The sequence below is a fragment of the Bubalus kerabau genome, chromosome 4, assembly GCF_029407905.1.
Source record: "Bubalus kerabau isolate K-KA32 ecotype Philippines breed swamp buffalo chromosome 4, PCC_UOA_SB_1v2, whole genome shotgun sequence".
NCBI classification, from domain to species: Eukaryota; Metazoa; Chordata; class Mammalia; order Artiodactyla; family Bovidae; genus Bubalus; species Bubalus kerabau.
In genome coordinates, this window is record NC_073627.1 from 25,319,347 (window position 1) to 25,335,838 (window position 16,492).

Sequence of the window (16,492 nt, forward strand, 5' to 3'; positions counted from 1 at the left end):
CACTGCAGGGCTTGTGGCATCTCAGTTCCTCCACCACGGATAGAACCCAGACTCTGTGAGAGCACAGAGTCCTAACCACTGGACGGTCAGGGAATTCCCAGGTCTTTTTTTTTTTTTAAGTAGAAACAAAGATGAAACCAGAAAAAAAGTGAAACATATCTTACTTTTTAACATGAAATCATGAAAACAAAACTTCTAACTTTTGAAAGCCCTTGTTCAAAGGTCCAAATCTTACTGATTTTAGTAACCTGGATTATTACAAGATTTTCTGACAAAATTTTTCATATCATCCCTTGAAGTTATACTGAAAACAACAAGAATAATTACGGCCAAAGAGACTCCAGTCAGGGCTTTCTGTTGATCTGGAGCTAAAAATCTAGGCTGGGATTTTGCTCTAAATTGGTATTTTAACATTTTGCACTGACCAATTGCATAGGTTTCTACTCCAAAGACAGGCCGGGGGGTGGAGATGGGGGTGGTGAAGGGAATGTGGGGGGCGGGCGGGTGTGATAAGGGAGCCCTCACACCTTTTCTCTGCTTCTCAAACCCTTCCGGGCTTCTTCCGGCTCCGGGAGCAGTCCGCTGTCCGCGGCGGCGCGGACAGGTGCAGCGCCAGCAGCCCCCTCCCGCCTCCAAGGCTCGCTCGCTAACCCGCATCCTCCCGCCCAGCCGGCCGCGCCCTCGCCGCTCCTTCCCCTGCCTCGGCGCGTGCGCGCACATCGGCGGAGGCGCGCCCGCCCCGCGGGGCCGCGCACGCAGCTGCCGCCGCCACCGCCTTCCCTCCCCGCTGGCCCTCCTCCCCTTCCCTCCCCTCCGCCCCCTTCCCTGTAGGCAGCCGGCCCGCCAGCCCGCCCGCCCGCACAGCCTCCCTCCTGGCCCCTGGCGCTCGGGCTGGGTCTCTTCCCCGCCCCCAGACTCCCCCGGTCGCTCTCCTCAGGCGGTCGCCGGCGCTCGGTGGATGTGGCTGGCAGCCGCCGCCCCCTCCCTTGCTCGCCGCCTGCTTTTCCTCGGCTCTCCGCCTCCTCCCCTCCTCCTCCTCCTCAGCCGCTCCTCTCGCCGCCGCCGCCGCCTCCACAGCCTGGGCCTCGCCGCGATGCCGGAGAAGAGGCCCTTCGAGCGGCTGCCTGCCGACGTCTCCCCCATCAACTACAGCCTCTGCCTCAAGCCCGACTTGCTGGACTTCACCTTCGAGGGCAAGCTGGAGGCCTCCGCCCAGGTACGGCGACCCTCGGGCGCCGGGGGCGAGCTGCCGGGCAAGCAGTTAGGCCGCGCCCGCGGGTTGGGCTGGGGGCCCGACCGGGCGGGCGGGCCTGGGCGCTGCGGACCTGGGGCTGGGGAGGCCGGCTCGGGGATGGGCGCGCCCCTCTGGGACGGCCGCTGGGTGCCCGGTCTATGTGCTCTGCCCTGCTGGGCTGGGGCCCGGGCCGCGCGCCTCTGGGGCCAGCACACCTGTGTGGGGCCTCCCCCAGACCCTGGCCCTTCTGGGCTTAGTCGTGGTCTGGGAGAGGCTGGAGGGTGTTGGGGAGGCCAGAAGGGTCATCGGAGTCCATGCTCAGCCTTTTCCGTCGTTCTCCCTACGCTCCACGGAGGACACTTTGGAAGGGGCAGTCATCTGGGACTCCGGCTGCCGCGCGTTAAGAGAGGAGGGGATTCTAGAAGGGGGAAGAGAGTGAGAAGGGGAATGTTAATCCCGTGCAGCCTAACTGAGTTCTCCCCGCCTGCTCCGGCCCAGGGGCAGGGTTTCTAAGATGATCCGCCCCCTCCCCCTTCCCCTCTAGTGACAGTGCAGCAGTGACTTTGTTCTCTCCTAACCTCTAGAGAAGCTGAAGGAGGACCCCCGTCTCCGCTTTTCCTCCCATCTTCTAGCTTTGCAGCCTTTGAAGCAGGTGGATTTATTGCTACAGCGATGGTTGCTTAGCAGTACCCTCCTCTGCAAGAAGCCATTAGTTTTAGTATACCACTGGTGAAAATATTCCATTACTCTTCATTGCAGTTTTTGGTGAATCATGCTCCCCCGCCCCTCCCCCCGCAGATTATCTAAAGTATTGTTTGATTTTGGAGATCGTTAGTATTGATGCCCTACAAAGGTCAGGAACAATAGACATTTGTGATATCGTGTTATGTGATGTATTATGTGACGTTCCTGATGAAAAATGGGAACTGTTTACTAGTACCTTTAAATATCTTGTTGTAACGATAGCTTTAAATATCTTTTACTTGTTACCTTTAAAAAGAATGATGATAAATATATTTGTTTCATTTCTTTTCCTACTGCAGTTAGGGGGAAAAAATCAGTAGGCCTCAATCTTAAAGAACAGGGTGTATGTAGCAATGAAATAAAAGAAATGTAGACTAGCATAGCGTTGGAATGAATTGAAAGTTGGCAGTTGTATTTGAAAGCCGAGTACTCACAGGTTGAAAATGTGTCTAAAAGTGTAGAATTAAAAAGTATACTGTCAGATTTGGGGTGCTTGTAGGAAAGCATGAGGGCTCTGCATCTAAAGATGAAACTTAACCCTGTGAAAGTCAGGTGATTAAAACATTTTCCATTTAGAATATGAATCAGAATGAGTGCACCCTGGGTTTAAATTAGGATTTGAGAGGGTTATTTGGGAGACTGAGCCAAGTGACTATAGAATGTTTGATATATATTGGCTGGGGGCAGATGGGAGGGAGTGTAAACAGTAGTGTGTCTTGTGACTTGGCAGACCTGCGGGAAGAAGGACCTAGCAATGAATGAGTTCGCATTATGTCAAAAGGCTAACATTGAAAAAATCATTTTTTTTTAAACTCCATAGTTGTTTTACCCCATAATGGATTCATAATTTTGAGAAGTATACTCTAATAGGTTCATAATTTTGAGAGGTATACCCCATAATGGGTTCATAATTTTGAGAGGTATAGGGAAAATTTTCAGAAAAAAATTGCTAATAAAGGTTTTATTTAAGTTTTATGGTAGAACAGCAAGCAGTGACATGCTTATCCGTTTTCTACTTGGCCCATTTTCTACTTGGCTTTTTGAAAGAAATGAGAAATATATGGCAGGCTGGTTCGGGACCTTGAGGGAGCACATGGTAATGTACAAGGTATTAGCAGGGACTTATTAATCTGATACAAGGAAGAAAACAGGTTTTATTAAAGGAAGATTGGACTTTTTAATTGTACACATTGCCGCTTTTGAAAATGTAAAGAGGAGTTAACATTAGTAAAAAGTTAACAGTTGTTAGCATATATTGATGTTTTTGAAATAGATTGGAGCAGTAAGTTTAACCTATGGGATTAGGTGGTATCTGATTGTGGAAGTCTAAAAATGTGGACACAATTATATCTCTGGAAGCCAAGTTGATAACTGATATTGTGTCAGTCCCCTAACAGTTTGGAATTACATTGCACAAAGTATACAAGTTGCTTGGTTGCTTTAGTTGCAAAATTTTGTAATAAGCCCAGAGTATTTGTACAGGTTACATGTTAGAAATTTAGTGGATTTTTAACCAGGCCTGGGTGTGGACTCCTGGAGAAGATGAATTAGTCAGTGTGCACTGATTTAAAAAATAGTTGTCTTTTACATAAGTGTGTGTGGTCTAATTCAGCAGGTTTTGAAAATGTGTTATCATGGGCCTAGAAAAATGGGACATTCCCTTTCCCCTCGTTTTACATTAGGATATGTGAGAGGAATAGACTTTCATAGCTATTTCAAATTCTGACTCTCTTGCTTTGTAGGTAATTCATTTAAAAATAGATTACAAGTTTATGTGAGTGGTGACAGTTCCTGGTTATGAGTGTATAGTGCTTTATACAGTAATTGTGTTATGGAAATAGTTTACCTGTGCCAGAGAAATAGGAGTCAGGATATACTAAACAATCCCTGGCCTCTGCCAACAAAATATTCATGATGGAGATGACTAAATTGGCACTTTGAGGAGAGTTACAGATACAGTAGATTGTTTGGCAGACTGAAACTTGGCACCTAAATGGATGTTATTGTCAACCCTGTGTTACAGAAGTTTCTGCCCAAATTTTGCAGATTTTCTATGCAGTCATTTTGGTAGGGGTTTCTTTTTTTTTTCTTTTTTTTTTTTACTTTTAAAAAAGATAAAAGTAATTAATTTTGTCCAGCATTATGCTAGATCACTACATGGTCTTAAAGTAAATTTGAAAGATTGGTCATAAGGAATTGAATTTGTTCAGATTTCTATTATGTTTCTTGAAATGTATCATTGAGGAAACCCCCGAGTATAAGAAAGTTTTGTTTGGTAAGTTTTATCCAGTATCAACTGGCAGTGAATTCTGCGGTGAGTTTTCCAGATAAATGAAGCTTACTCTTTGAGACACTCAGACTTTAAAAAATATTTACTGATTCTATGGAAATATTTACCTTTTTAAACTCTGTGATTCCTCATATTCTAGGTTTTCTAAATACTGAAAAGCATTCTCAATATGTCACTGATACTTATAACCATAGATTACCCAGAACTATGTACTATAATTTATTAGTTTCATATTTGTTCTTTAAAGTTGTCTTGTTTTTCTTATTCTCAGGTTATTACTTGCTTCTGTTTGTTGTTGCTCCCTATTGTGCAATTTCTTCCCTGTTCTGTTTTACTAAACTTGATCTGAATAGCTCTAAGTAACCAAATAAACAAGCTTGTTTGAGCTTAAAATTTTTTTCTAAATGTGTTTGATGGATTCTCTTCTGAGTGAAAGGTATGAGCTTTATTGTATGGACTTTGTGTCATTGCTTCTGGTTTCCATAAAGGCTTTATTTTTTTTTTTTAACTTCCTGGTTCTTGATAATTGATATTGTACAATGCAGCCTACATAAATGTGGTCTTGAATAGTAAATTATCAGTGAGACGTCTCTGAACTTTGCTACATAAATGAGACTGTTCTTACTGTAAAGTAAATCTTACTGTAATCTGTATGTGAGTCAGTGTCAAAGGACTGAGCCTTCAGATAGCTGTTTTGTTGTTGAGATTAGTTCTCTAGATCTTGGAGATTCCATTTTGAACACCATACAAGTATGTAGTTCTCAGTTTATTTGGCCATTTGCAATCATTTTAATATTTTATTTTAAATTCAGAAATATTTTAAATACAGAGAAGTAACCTACCGCTTAGATTTAGCAGATGTTAGTGCTTTGTCCCCTTTGTTTTAGACTTTAGATGTTTTTTGGAAAATAAAACGTCACAGATGCCACTAAAGTCCATTTCCATCTCTTCCCACCCTCACCCTGAGCGGTAAATTCTCTTTTTTGGTAGGTGTTACTTCTATGTATGATTTTAAAGTTTTATGGTATATAAACAATAAATAGTAATGTTCTGTATGTTTACTTGTTATATTTGACTTTCTGCAGCTTGCTGTTTTTAGTGGCTCTTTTGTTAGAAAACTTGGCTCAATTTGTGTTTACTAATTATTTGCTCCTTATTGTCTTTAGAAATTATAGCATTGTTCCACAAAGGCAATGATTATTACAAAATTTTAATGATGAAATTGCTTGTTAGGCAAAGTGAAACTTGTCAAGCTTCAGACTGACTGGTTTTTGGAATTGTCAGACTGGAAGTTTCCTTTTACTAAAATCTCAGGGTTTTAGCAATCAGGAAAAAACCCTTTTGAGTCTTAATAGTACATGTAAGGTGTGTTCCTGAGTGACTGTGGTAAAGACTCATTCAGGAAAAAAATTGTCTCAGATTGCTCCCTTTCTCGCTCTTAGGAAACTTCCATTGCAAAATTGTTACCAGTGGTCGAGTTGTCTCTTCAGTAGAAACGTTACTTAGGGTGGTTTGCTTTAGTTGAAGTACAGTCTGTATGGGACCCCAAGAAGACTTAACTAGCCGTAGTTTGAATTTAAGAAAGAATACACTAATAACCCATTTATTCAGAGCACCAGATGGAAAGGTTGAAAGTAAGTTTGTTATCAATACAATTTATATGCCCACCTTTAACATTCTGCTTCTATTTTAAGCTTGGAAAGTGAAGATCTTAATGCTGAAATTCTTTTGATTTATTACTAGTTTTTTTTTTTTTTTAATTGAAGTATAGTTGACTTACATTATTACCTGTATTTTTGATAGTGGAACATACAAGCAGTATTCAGTAACATGATGATGTTAACCTGTGAGAAATCACTGAATCATCAGGTTAGAGCTCTTGTTGGTAAAGCATCAAAAAGATCAGTGTGATAGTTGAGTGCATTCTTAAGTCCTGGATGTTTTAAATTACATTCCTTGGATGGTACATAAGAGTATGCTGATATCCAATATAATATATATGTGCTTTATAATACAGCACATTATTCTTAAGTTTGCTATCCTTTTGATTAAGTGCTTTCTAAACCATTAGGTGAATGCTGTTAGATGATTTTCAGATTAATATCTTTATGAGTAGAGCACATTTAGTCTTGTTCTCTGTGCATGTGTCCGAATAATAACATCTATTAAAAGATTACTGTGTGTGAGGCACTAAGTGGTAAAAGAAACACTTTCTATGGATTATCCTGTTGTTTATAAAGTGCATTTCTAATATGAGACAGAATATACTGTCTGATTTTTGAAATTTGAGTATTGCCTTCCAGAAATGGCAGTACTCTGGAAAAAAAATTAGTTGCTGTTCAACAAGCAGCTTAATTCATTAGTATAAACTGGTCGTGGTGTTTGTTGTTCAGTTGCTCAGTCGTGGCTGACTCTTTGTGACCCCACGGACTGCTGCACACCAGGCTTCCCTGTCCTTTCTACAAACTGGTGGGTTTTCTCTAAACGCAGGAGGAATTGGAATGTACTTATAACTGGATGTTGTGTCCTGGGCCTTTCCAAAGTACAAACACTTTTCCTCAATTCGGTACAATAGTAGTGAGATAAATGTCATTTGGCATATGTAGTGTAGTACAGGTATCTTGACATGGTAGATTAATTGCTTGGCTACCATTAAATTCATTGTAGATGTTGATGGATGAAAATAAAAGTTGCCTAGGTAAAGATTAAGACATGTAACTAAACCACTGTTGTTATTCTCTATGCTAACTTCAAACCCTGGAAAGTTTTTTATTCATTTTACCCTTTGGTGCATATGCTAGAAAATGCTTTATTCCTGTGTTTCTGAAAAAAATTTTTAAAGTCAGTTTGTGAAAAGGCAAGGTTGTTTTTTTCTTTTTGTTTAAATGTAGTGCTATAAACAGTCAGTTGGGATTAAAAGTTTTAGTGTTGTTTAGATGTGTTCTGGCAAAATAAACAGTGTGAAGAAAGGAATATTACCACTTACAAAATTAAAAAACTGTTCACTGAATGGTATTTTTGTTTAGAAACAGGAAGATTTAAGAGAGGATTTTGTTTTTTATAAGCCAAAATAGTTTCTCTTTATATGTTAAGAGATTTTGACAATCTGTTATAAGTTTAATAACATACTGTCTATAATTTAGGCCAGGTAATTTTAATTTAATATTAATCATATGTATGTATTGGTTCCTAATAAAATAATTACTCTTAGGTAGGTTTTTCATACAGATTTTATATTACTCTGTTTCTTTACTTAGTGTTGTGGTCTGTTCAGTGACCTCAAGGCACTGTTGACTACAGTTGGTTTTGTTTGATCTACACAGTGTTTTTAAAAAATCTGAATTAATTGTCATTAGTTAAAAATTGGGAGATTGCACGTAAAATTTGTATTTGTGGCTTTTTAAAATTGAAAGATCTGGCAACATTGGTTTTTTTTTTTTTTTTTTTTTCCGTATTTACCAATAATAGGTTTGCTCCAGGAAATGTATACTTCCTCCTTCCTTTGCACATAGCTTTCCTTTATGCATAGCCTTCACCTGGCCTACTGTACTCACCTGTTTCATTGGCCTCTGTGGGCATTTCTTTGTGATTTAGAACATCTGTGTTTTTGTTATTTTAGATTTAGACTGTTCAAATGTCTGAAAATGAATTTGAAGTTTTGTTTAATGCAACAATTATATAAAAACAAGGTTACAACCAAATTGGAAAATGAGCAGGGGTTATGAATAAGTTGCAGAGGAAAACTTAAGGGCCAAAAAAGAAAGAAAATGAGAGAGGGAGGGAGGGAAGAAGGGAGGTGGGGGGGTGGTTGTAGAAGTTGGGGAGAGAGAGAGAAAGAGAAGAAACAAAAGAGATAACTAATGTTACTAGCGATTAGAAAAATTCTCGTTTAAACAACAGTGGAATACAGTGCAAAGGTTATACACACTTTGATATCATTTGTATAAGATTAAAAACATTGCTGTTCTTTATATATGTAACAAAATTACTAAACATATATGAGAAAGATATACATTAGCTTAGGATAGTGGTTATCTCTAAGGAATGAGGAAGAGAGGAAGGGGCATTCTTTGTACCTATATTTTACTTTTTCGGATCTAAGTCAAATAAGACAAAGCCGTAAAAGTTTATTTAATCTTGGTGGTGAGTCATTAGTGTCTGTTACATTCAAGATGTTTCTTTGGGAAAAGAAAAAATTGAGAGTGTTTTATGAAGTTTTGACATAGTTTACGATACCAGATTTCTTCCTCTATTTTTACAAAAAGAGCATACACTCATGATGGGTATGATATGCAGGTTGAGATACATAATTATTTGCAACATGTAAGAAAGGTTTCCTAATTAAAATTTGTTTGAAATTAAAAAATTTAAGTTGTTTTAAATCAAGGTTTAAGTGGGGGGAAAAAAGGCTTTTATTTAGCTCGTTGGTCAGATACTTGAATTCTGTGAAATACCTAAGTATTTATTATTGCTTTGAATATTACCACAAAAATGTGAATTGCTTTGGATATTTAGAACTAGTCATTTATTTCTACCATTGTTGCATCAGTACTTAGTTTAGGTTTTAGTCATGTCTGGATTTTTTAAAAAATTGCCTATAACATATATTAGGCCAAGATGAAGATGTACATATTAATAATCTAGGCTATTTCTGACACTGCTGACTTTTTTTTTTTTTGCCATCTTAGGTGAGGCAGGCAACCAATCAGATTGTGATGAATTGTGCTGATATTGACATTATTACAGCTTCATATGTACCAGAAGGAGATGAAGGTAAGCGCTGTTTTCCCTTTTAGTTTGCTGTCTCCATGTTTGTGTATAATATGTACTTTTGTGTGTGCTTTGGTGTGTGTGTGTGTTTAATACATACACTTCAGATTAAGATATCAATGTTTGTTACCTTCAAAATAGGAAAATTCTTTAGATGGTCATAGGAGATATTTGAATAATATGAAATAAAGAAAATGTCACAATTTTATTTCTACTTCAAACATTAAGTTATTTTGTGACCCTAGGCAGATCACATTTTCACGAGTGTAAAATAAATATAATACCATTCACATAGATCTGAAGAGTTATTTTGAAAAATTAAATACTTTGAACATGAAAAGTTTCTCAAGCAGACTAGTTTATACGTGAGTTTCTTAAAGTGTTTTTTTTAATTCTCTTAAACAATAGATTAAAATTGAGATAGTGTTACTCATAATTGGGAGAAAATATTTGCTTTATGAGATCTAATGTGAAGGTTAGAAACTAAATGATGGAGTTAGTTATAGAGGAAGAAAATGTTGAAAAGAAACATAGCATAGAATGTGTGGGAACTCAGCATCTTTAACAAAGAAATATTTTAGATCTTGTAATTACAATAAGAATTAAACTGAATAATCCATTTCTGCCTGAATTCTTATTCCACATAAACTGCTTTTGAAAAAGTTACCAAGTTTGGCATGAACTCACAAGTATATCAGTTTTGGATCTGGATTGCTCTTTACTTTTGACTTGACATTCCCTGTTAAAATGGCTTATTGGTTAGTCTTTGCTACTGAGACTTTGCCTCTTAGAAAATCTTCTCTTTTGTTATACATTCTTAGAAATTTGACCTTTTGATTTACATTCTGTATTGCTATTTCCCTTTTTCATAGTATACTGAAAATAAGCATACAAGTAACATTTTAAGGCCTGGCTATATGTGTCTCCTCAATTTTTCTTAAATTATCTTGTCCATAGAAAGATAAGATATGTATCAGTTGAACATATTATTGCCAAGAAGTACTTAAGTTTAGTTGATTGTAAATGAGGTCAACTGCTGCCATTTTAAGTTAGAGGAACAGATCCTTCAAATGGACTTTGATTGAGTGCCAACTTAAAAAAAAAATCTTTGGTAAATGAAAGAGATTATTTAATTTCTTTAACGGAGGAAAAATGGAAGCACCTTAGGTAAGCATATCAAGGCAAGCTTTCTTTGTTGTAGGTAGAGAGCGTTTAAATTCAATATAGGGTTTCAAAATGTTGTTAAGTTTAGCTAGATAGAACTAGCAACATAAATGTGTATCCTCCAGTTGGCCTAGTTACAGCTCAGGTTTGTTTTTATCCTCCTCTACTAAAGTGGCAGGAAAAGAATTCAGAGAATTTAAATGTTTGAATATGTGTAACTGAATGTGCCAAGTGCATAAAGATCTGAATCTTAAGGAAGCAGTGTTAGTATTCTTAATGAAAATTGATAGGCAATAGGATTTGGAGAGAGATTCATATAAAACATTAAATGTTTTTAGATACGTAAAATATTTTCTTCAGAACTAGCTAAGGTACATTTCTCAACTCATCCTATAGCAGTAGGAAAAACCTGGAGTCATGTGTAAACCCACTTAATTTTAGAGTATAACAGAATAGGAAGTTAAATTAATTTGATACTTTAAGGAGACAGAAACAGATTTGGCCTTCCAGATATATACAAAGCTTAATTTTGCCCTTAGATATGGAAGCATTTCTTGATCTTTATCTTATTGGGAGACTGTAGCACTGTTTCTTTAGAAACTAGTAGTTGTGAACTTGACTGTCAGCTTCTTCCAGGGCTGTAAGCTGGTGGCAGGGTAATAAATGAGTCAATAGGAGAGATAGGATTTTTTAACCCAGCTAAAATTATCCAGTACCTATTAATATTTATGATTGCCTTCTGGAAGACTGCTTTACGTATCTGTAGCCAAAATCTTGGTGCTTTAAGGTAAAATCAGAAAATTATTTGAAGGCATGAAATTGTTGCTTCTGTGTATAAATTTTTAATTGATGAAAAAGGCCATCTTGTGATATGTGCAGTAATCCAGATAGATCTACTGGCATGTCTTTTTAAACTAAGGCACTGCCTTTTAAACAGAAATAATTTATTTTAAAACCTATTTGAAATCTTACTTTGTAATTTTTAAAATGAGAAATCAGTAAGAAAAACGGCTGAAAACTGTTTTTTTACTGTTCTGCACTTCAAGGGTTGGTGAAATCATTAGCACTTAAGCCAGTGCAAGGAATGCACCTCCCTACACAGTGCAGGGATTAGTATTGTCATCAGCTTCTGCAAGAGAAATACGAAACTTTTGAGTGCCTGAACTCAGGTCCTGACAGGTAAATAGTCTTTTAATTTATCATTAATAGTTGATGGCTTGGGCATAATCACATAGAGAATGATCACTTGAAAGTTTTGTACCAACTTTTCCCTTAGTATACTCTGTCAGGTATGTGTTTGTAGAATTAGCTATGTAAGAAAAAGCTTTTCTATTGGTTACATAATATATCACGCAAAGTTCTATTATATAGTTTCAGATCCACCAGCATTGCTTTGGTTTAACCATATAAAGCATGTAAATTTTAACACATTTATTCTTGAAGTAGAATTGTGTATTTCAGTATGACGCATATGTGCATGTGTATTTCATGAAAGGATAAAACAGAAATATTGCCAAATATTAATTTTGAGTAAAACTATTCAAAAACAAGAAGGTTCCTTGCATTTGATAATAAGCTTTTATACAACTATTAGTAACCTTTATTCTTCCCTACAATTATGTGTGGATTAGTAAAAACATTAATATACCACTTTCTCTTTGTGATAGAATTGTTTATGGCATTGTTCTGAAAATACATATGTGACTAATTAAGTGCTAGCTCTCAAATCGGGAAGAGTGAAAGAAGGGAAGGTATCCTTTTCCAGTATAAATGTACTAAAATATGATACCACTATTCATATGAAAATTTTTAAAGAAATCTGAATATAACTTTAGTTATACTAATAACAATATAGGGTAGGGCCTAAAACTAATTCATTCGACAAACTTGAATGAATTGGGCTGGATGTAGGAAGATAAGAAATTGGGGCAGAGGCTGAACCGAAGAGTCTATATCTCACATAAATATATTAACATTTTAAACAGCTTTTCTGGCCAAACAGAACATTTTTGTGGGTCAGAATGCTGTTGATTTCGCAACCTCTGAAGAGGGATTTCAGGGAACTGTGGTGTGTTATGCATATTCTTTATCACTTGGACATGAAGATAAGACTTGAGCATAGATGTATCATTAAAAAGAGGAAAATCCCTTGTTAGATTCTTCTTGGTTCTTAATTGAAACTGATATAAATTATGTATAATATGCCATTACTATTAAATATGTTAAGCAAATAGTTTTAGTTTGCAATATGAGTTCCATGGTATGTATTTTTTAAAAATTCAAAATATAGCATAACATCTTTTTTTAGGTAGCTTTTAGAGTTTTTGAACACTAAAACAGCATTATTTTTGAGAACTTGTTTTTATTTTGTCTTATGTTTATTTGGGGACTTCCATTATAGCTCAGTTGGTTAAGAATCTGCCTGCAATGCAGGAGGCCTGGGTTCAATTCCTGGGTTGGGAACATCCCCTGGAGAAGGAAATGACAACCTACTCCAGTATTCTTGCCTGGAGAATCCCATGGGCAGAGGAGACTGTCCATGGGGTCACAAGAGTCGGACCTGACTTAGCGACTAAACCACCACCACTTGTTTATTTGCTATTGTTTTTTCTGGACTGCACCACTCTACTTATGGGATCTTATTTTCCAAACCAGGATTGAACCTGGGCTCGAGGCAGTGAAAGTGCCAAACCCTAGCCACTGGATAGCCAGGGAGCTCCCAGGTTTTGGAAATTTTGAACATAAAGTCTATTATGTGCTGTTACTCTTCTGAAGAATAGATAAATTATTGCATAAGCTTGCCATAGTGTCCAGGCTACATTAAGGAACCAAATATTTTCCTGGTTCTCTGGTAACTATCAGGGCAGCTTGTTTTCAGAATTAAATGTTTATTTTATTTTTTTAAATTAAAAAGCTTTAGTTTTTAGAGTTTTAAATTTAGTGCAAAATTGATGAGGAAGTATAGAGATTTCTCTTGTACCCATACGTACAGCCTCTCCCACTATCAACATCCCAAACCAGAGTGGTAAATTTGTTACAGTAAATGAGCCTACATTAATGTCATTCTCACCTAAAGTCCATAGTTTAGAGTTCACTCTTGCTGTTACACATTCCATGGGTTTTGACAAATATGTAATGACGTGTATCTGCCACTGCCATTATAGTATTGTACAGAATCTTTTCACTACTCTAAAAATCTTCCTGTGCTCTGCCTATTTACTCATCTTGCTCCCTGGCAACCACTAATCTTTTTGCCATAGTTTTGTCTTTGCCAGTTTGTCATTAGTTGGAGTCACACAGTATGTTGCCTTTTCAGATTTGCTTTTTTCATGTAGTAATAAGCATTTTTCCATGTCTTCTCATTGTTTGGTAGCGCCTTTCTTTTTATCTCCGAGTACTGTTCCCTTGTCTGTACATAAGTTTATTTATCCATTCACCTGCTGAAGGTCGTCTTGGTTGCTTCCAAGTTTTGACAGTTATGAATAAAGGTTCTGTAGAGGACATAAGATTTGAACTCCTTTCACTAGATACAAAGGAGCATGATTGCTGGATCCTATGATAAGAGTGTGTTTAGTTTTGTCAGAAATTGCCAAAATGTCCTCCAAAGGACTCTTTATCATTTTGGATTCCAACCAGCAATAAATTAGAGTTCCTGTTGCTCCTCATACTCCCCAGCATTTGTTGTTGTGTTTTGGATTTTAGCTATTCTATAGATGTGTAGTGGTGTGGCATTATTTTAATTTACAGGACCGTAATGATTTCTTGCCATCAAAATATCTTCTTTGGTGGGTATGTTCAGGTCTTTTGCACAACATTAGTTGCATTCATGCGTGCTCAGTCTTGTCCGACTCTTTGCAACCCCATGGACTATAGCCTGCCAGGCTCCTCTGTCCATGGAATTTTCCAGGCAAGAACACTGGAGTGGGTTGCCATTTCCTTTTCCAGGCGATCTTTCCAACCCAGGGATCGAATTCTGTGTCTCTTCCGTCTCCTGCATTGGCAGGCGGATTCTTTACTACTGAGCCACCTGGAAAGCCTGGCACAATATTAGTTGGAAAAAGAACAATAGAACAATATTAGCTGGATTGTTCTTTTTCTTATTGTTGAGTTTTAAGGATTGTTTATACATTTATTTGGCTCCATAGGGTCTTATTTGTGGTGCACACGTTCTTTGTTGCAGCATGCAGGCATCTCTAGTTGGTTTGTGGTGCACAGGCTCTAGAGTGCAGGCTCTGTAGTTGTGGTGCACAGGCTTAGTTTCCCTGCAGCATATGGGATCTTAGTTCCTGGACTCAGGATCAGACCCATGTCCCCTACATTGGAAGGGAGATTCTTAACCACTGGACCACCAGGAAAGTTCCTGAAGCTTTTAATTTTAATGAAGTCCAGGTTTTTTACTTCTTTCATGGATTGTGTCTTTGGTGGTGTTGTATGTGAAAAGTCTTCACCGTACCCAAGGTCAATTAAATTTTCTTGTATGTTATCTTCTAAGAATTTTATAGCTTTGTATTTTACACTTTGGTCATTGATCAGTCCCTCAGTTATGTACAACTCTTTGCTACTCCATGGACTGCAGCACGCCAGGCTTCGCTGTCCTTCACCATCTGGAGCTTGCTCAAACTCATGTCCATTGAGTCAGTGATGCCATCCAACCATCTCGTCATCTGTCATTCCTTTCTCCTTCTGCCTTCAGTCTTTCCCAGTATCAGGGACTTTTCTAATGAGTCAGCTTTTCTCATCAAGTGGCCAAAGTATTGGAACTTCAGCTTCAGCATCAGTCCTTCTAATGAATATTCAGAACTGATTTCCTTTAGGATTACACCACAGTTCAAAAACATCGATTCTTCAGTGTTCAGCCTTCTTTATGGTCCCACACTCACATCCATACATAACTACTGGAAAAACCATAGCTTTGACTAGACGGATTTTGTCAGCAAAGTAATATCTCTGCTTTTTAATACACCGTCTAGGTTTGTCATATCTTTTCTTCCAAGGAGCAAGCATCTTTTAATTTTATGGCTGCAGTCATCATCTGCAATGATTTTGAAGCCCAAGAAAATAAAGTCTGTCACTTTTTCCATTGTTGCCCCTTCTATTTGCCATGTAGTGATGGGACCGGATGCGATGATCTTAGTTTTTTGAGTGTTGAGTTTTAAGCCAGCTTTTTTCACTCTCCTCTTTCACCTTCATCAAGAAACTCTTTAGTTCCTCTTTGCTTTCTGCCATAAGGGTGGTGTCATCTGCATATCTGAGGTTACTGATATTTCTCCCAGCAATCTTGATTCCAGCTTGTGCTTCATCCAGCCCGGCATTTCGCATTATGAACTCTGCATATAAGTTAAATAAGCAGGGTGACAATACACAGCCTTGATGTACTCCTTTCCCAATTTGGAACCAGTCTGTTGTTCCATTTCCGGTTCTAGCTGTTGCTTCTTGACCTGCATACAGGTTTCTCAGGAGGTAGGTAAGGTGGTCTGGTATTCCCATCTCTTTAAGAGTTTTCTTTGGACTGTAATCTATTTTGAGTTAATTTTTGTAAAACAGGTAAGGTCTGCCTGGATTATTATTATTTTTGCATTTGGGTGTTCAGTTTCCAGCACCATATGTTGAAAAGATACATCCATTGTATTACTTTTGCTCCTTTTTCAAGATCAGTTGACTGTATTTATGTGGGTCTGTTTCTAGGCTGTCTGTTCTTTTTCATTTATCTGTTTTTCTCTTATTTCTCCAATGCCACATCATCTTTATTATTTTTAAGTCTTGAATAAAGTTGGGTAGTGTCAGTCCTCTGACTTTGTTCTTCTCCTTCTGTATTGAGTTGGACATTCTGGATTGTTTGCTTCTCCATATAAACTCTAGAGTCAATTTAAAAATATCCACAAAATAACTTTCTAGGCTTTTGATTGGAATTGGTATTGAGTCTGTAGTTCAGGTTGGGAAGAACAGATAGCTTGACAATATTGGGTCATCTTATCCATGAACATGGAATATCTTTTTCTTCTTTTACTCCTTTAGTGTCTTTCATCAGAGTTTTGTAGTTTTCTTTGTATGAATCTTATACATAGTTTGTTAGATTTATACCTAAGTATTTCATTTTGTGGGGTGATAATGTAAATGATACTTTTTTTTAAATTTCAGATACTACTTATTCATTGCTGGTATATGGGAAAGCAGTTGACTTTAGTGTGTTAACCTTGTATCCTGTGTCCTTGCTTTAATGGCTTATTAGTTGCAAGTGTTTTTTGTTGATTCCTTTGAATTTTCTACATGACCATATCATTTGTGAACAA

General features: G+C 37.7%; 1 protein-coding gene across 2 annotated transcripts in view; it reads left to right on the top strand.

Annotated features, from left to right (window-relative positions):
- Nucleotides 1–817: 817 nt before the first annotated feature.
- NPEPPS (aminopeptidase puromycin sensitive) overlaps nt 818–16,492 on the top strand; it is a 111,201-nt gene continuing 95,526 nt past the window's right edge. Inside the window, exons 1-2 of one of the 2 annotated variants that reach the window (XM_055576049.1) lie at nt 818–1,216; nt 8,957–9,041. In XM_055576049.1, the coding sequence (XP_055432024.1) occupies nt 959–1,216; nt 8,957–9,041 (343 nt within the window). In that variant the 5' untranslated portion in view covers nt 818–958. Of the gene's footprint in view, nt 1,217–8,956; nt 9,042–11,248; nt 11,382–16,492 lie in introns of those variants that run through there. The other variant, XM_055576050.1, reaches the window with a different exon arrangement.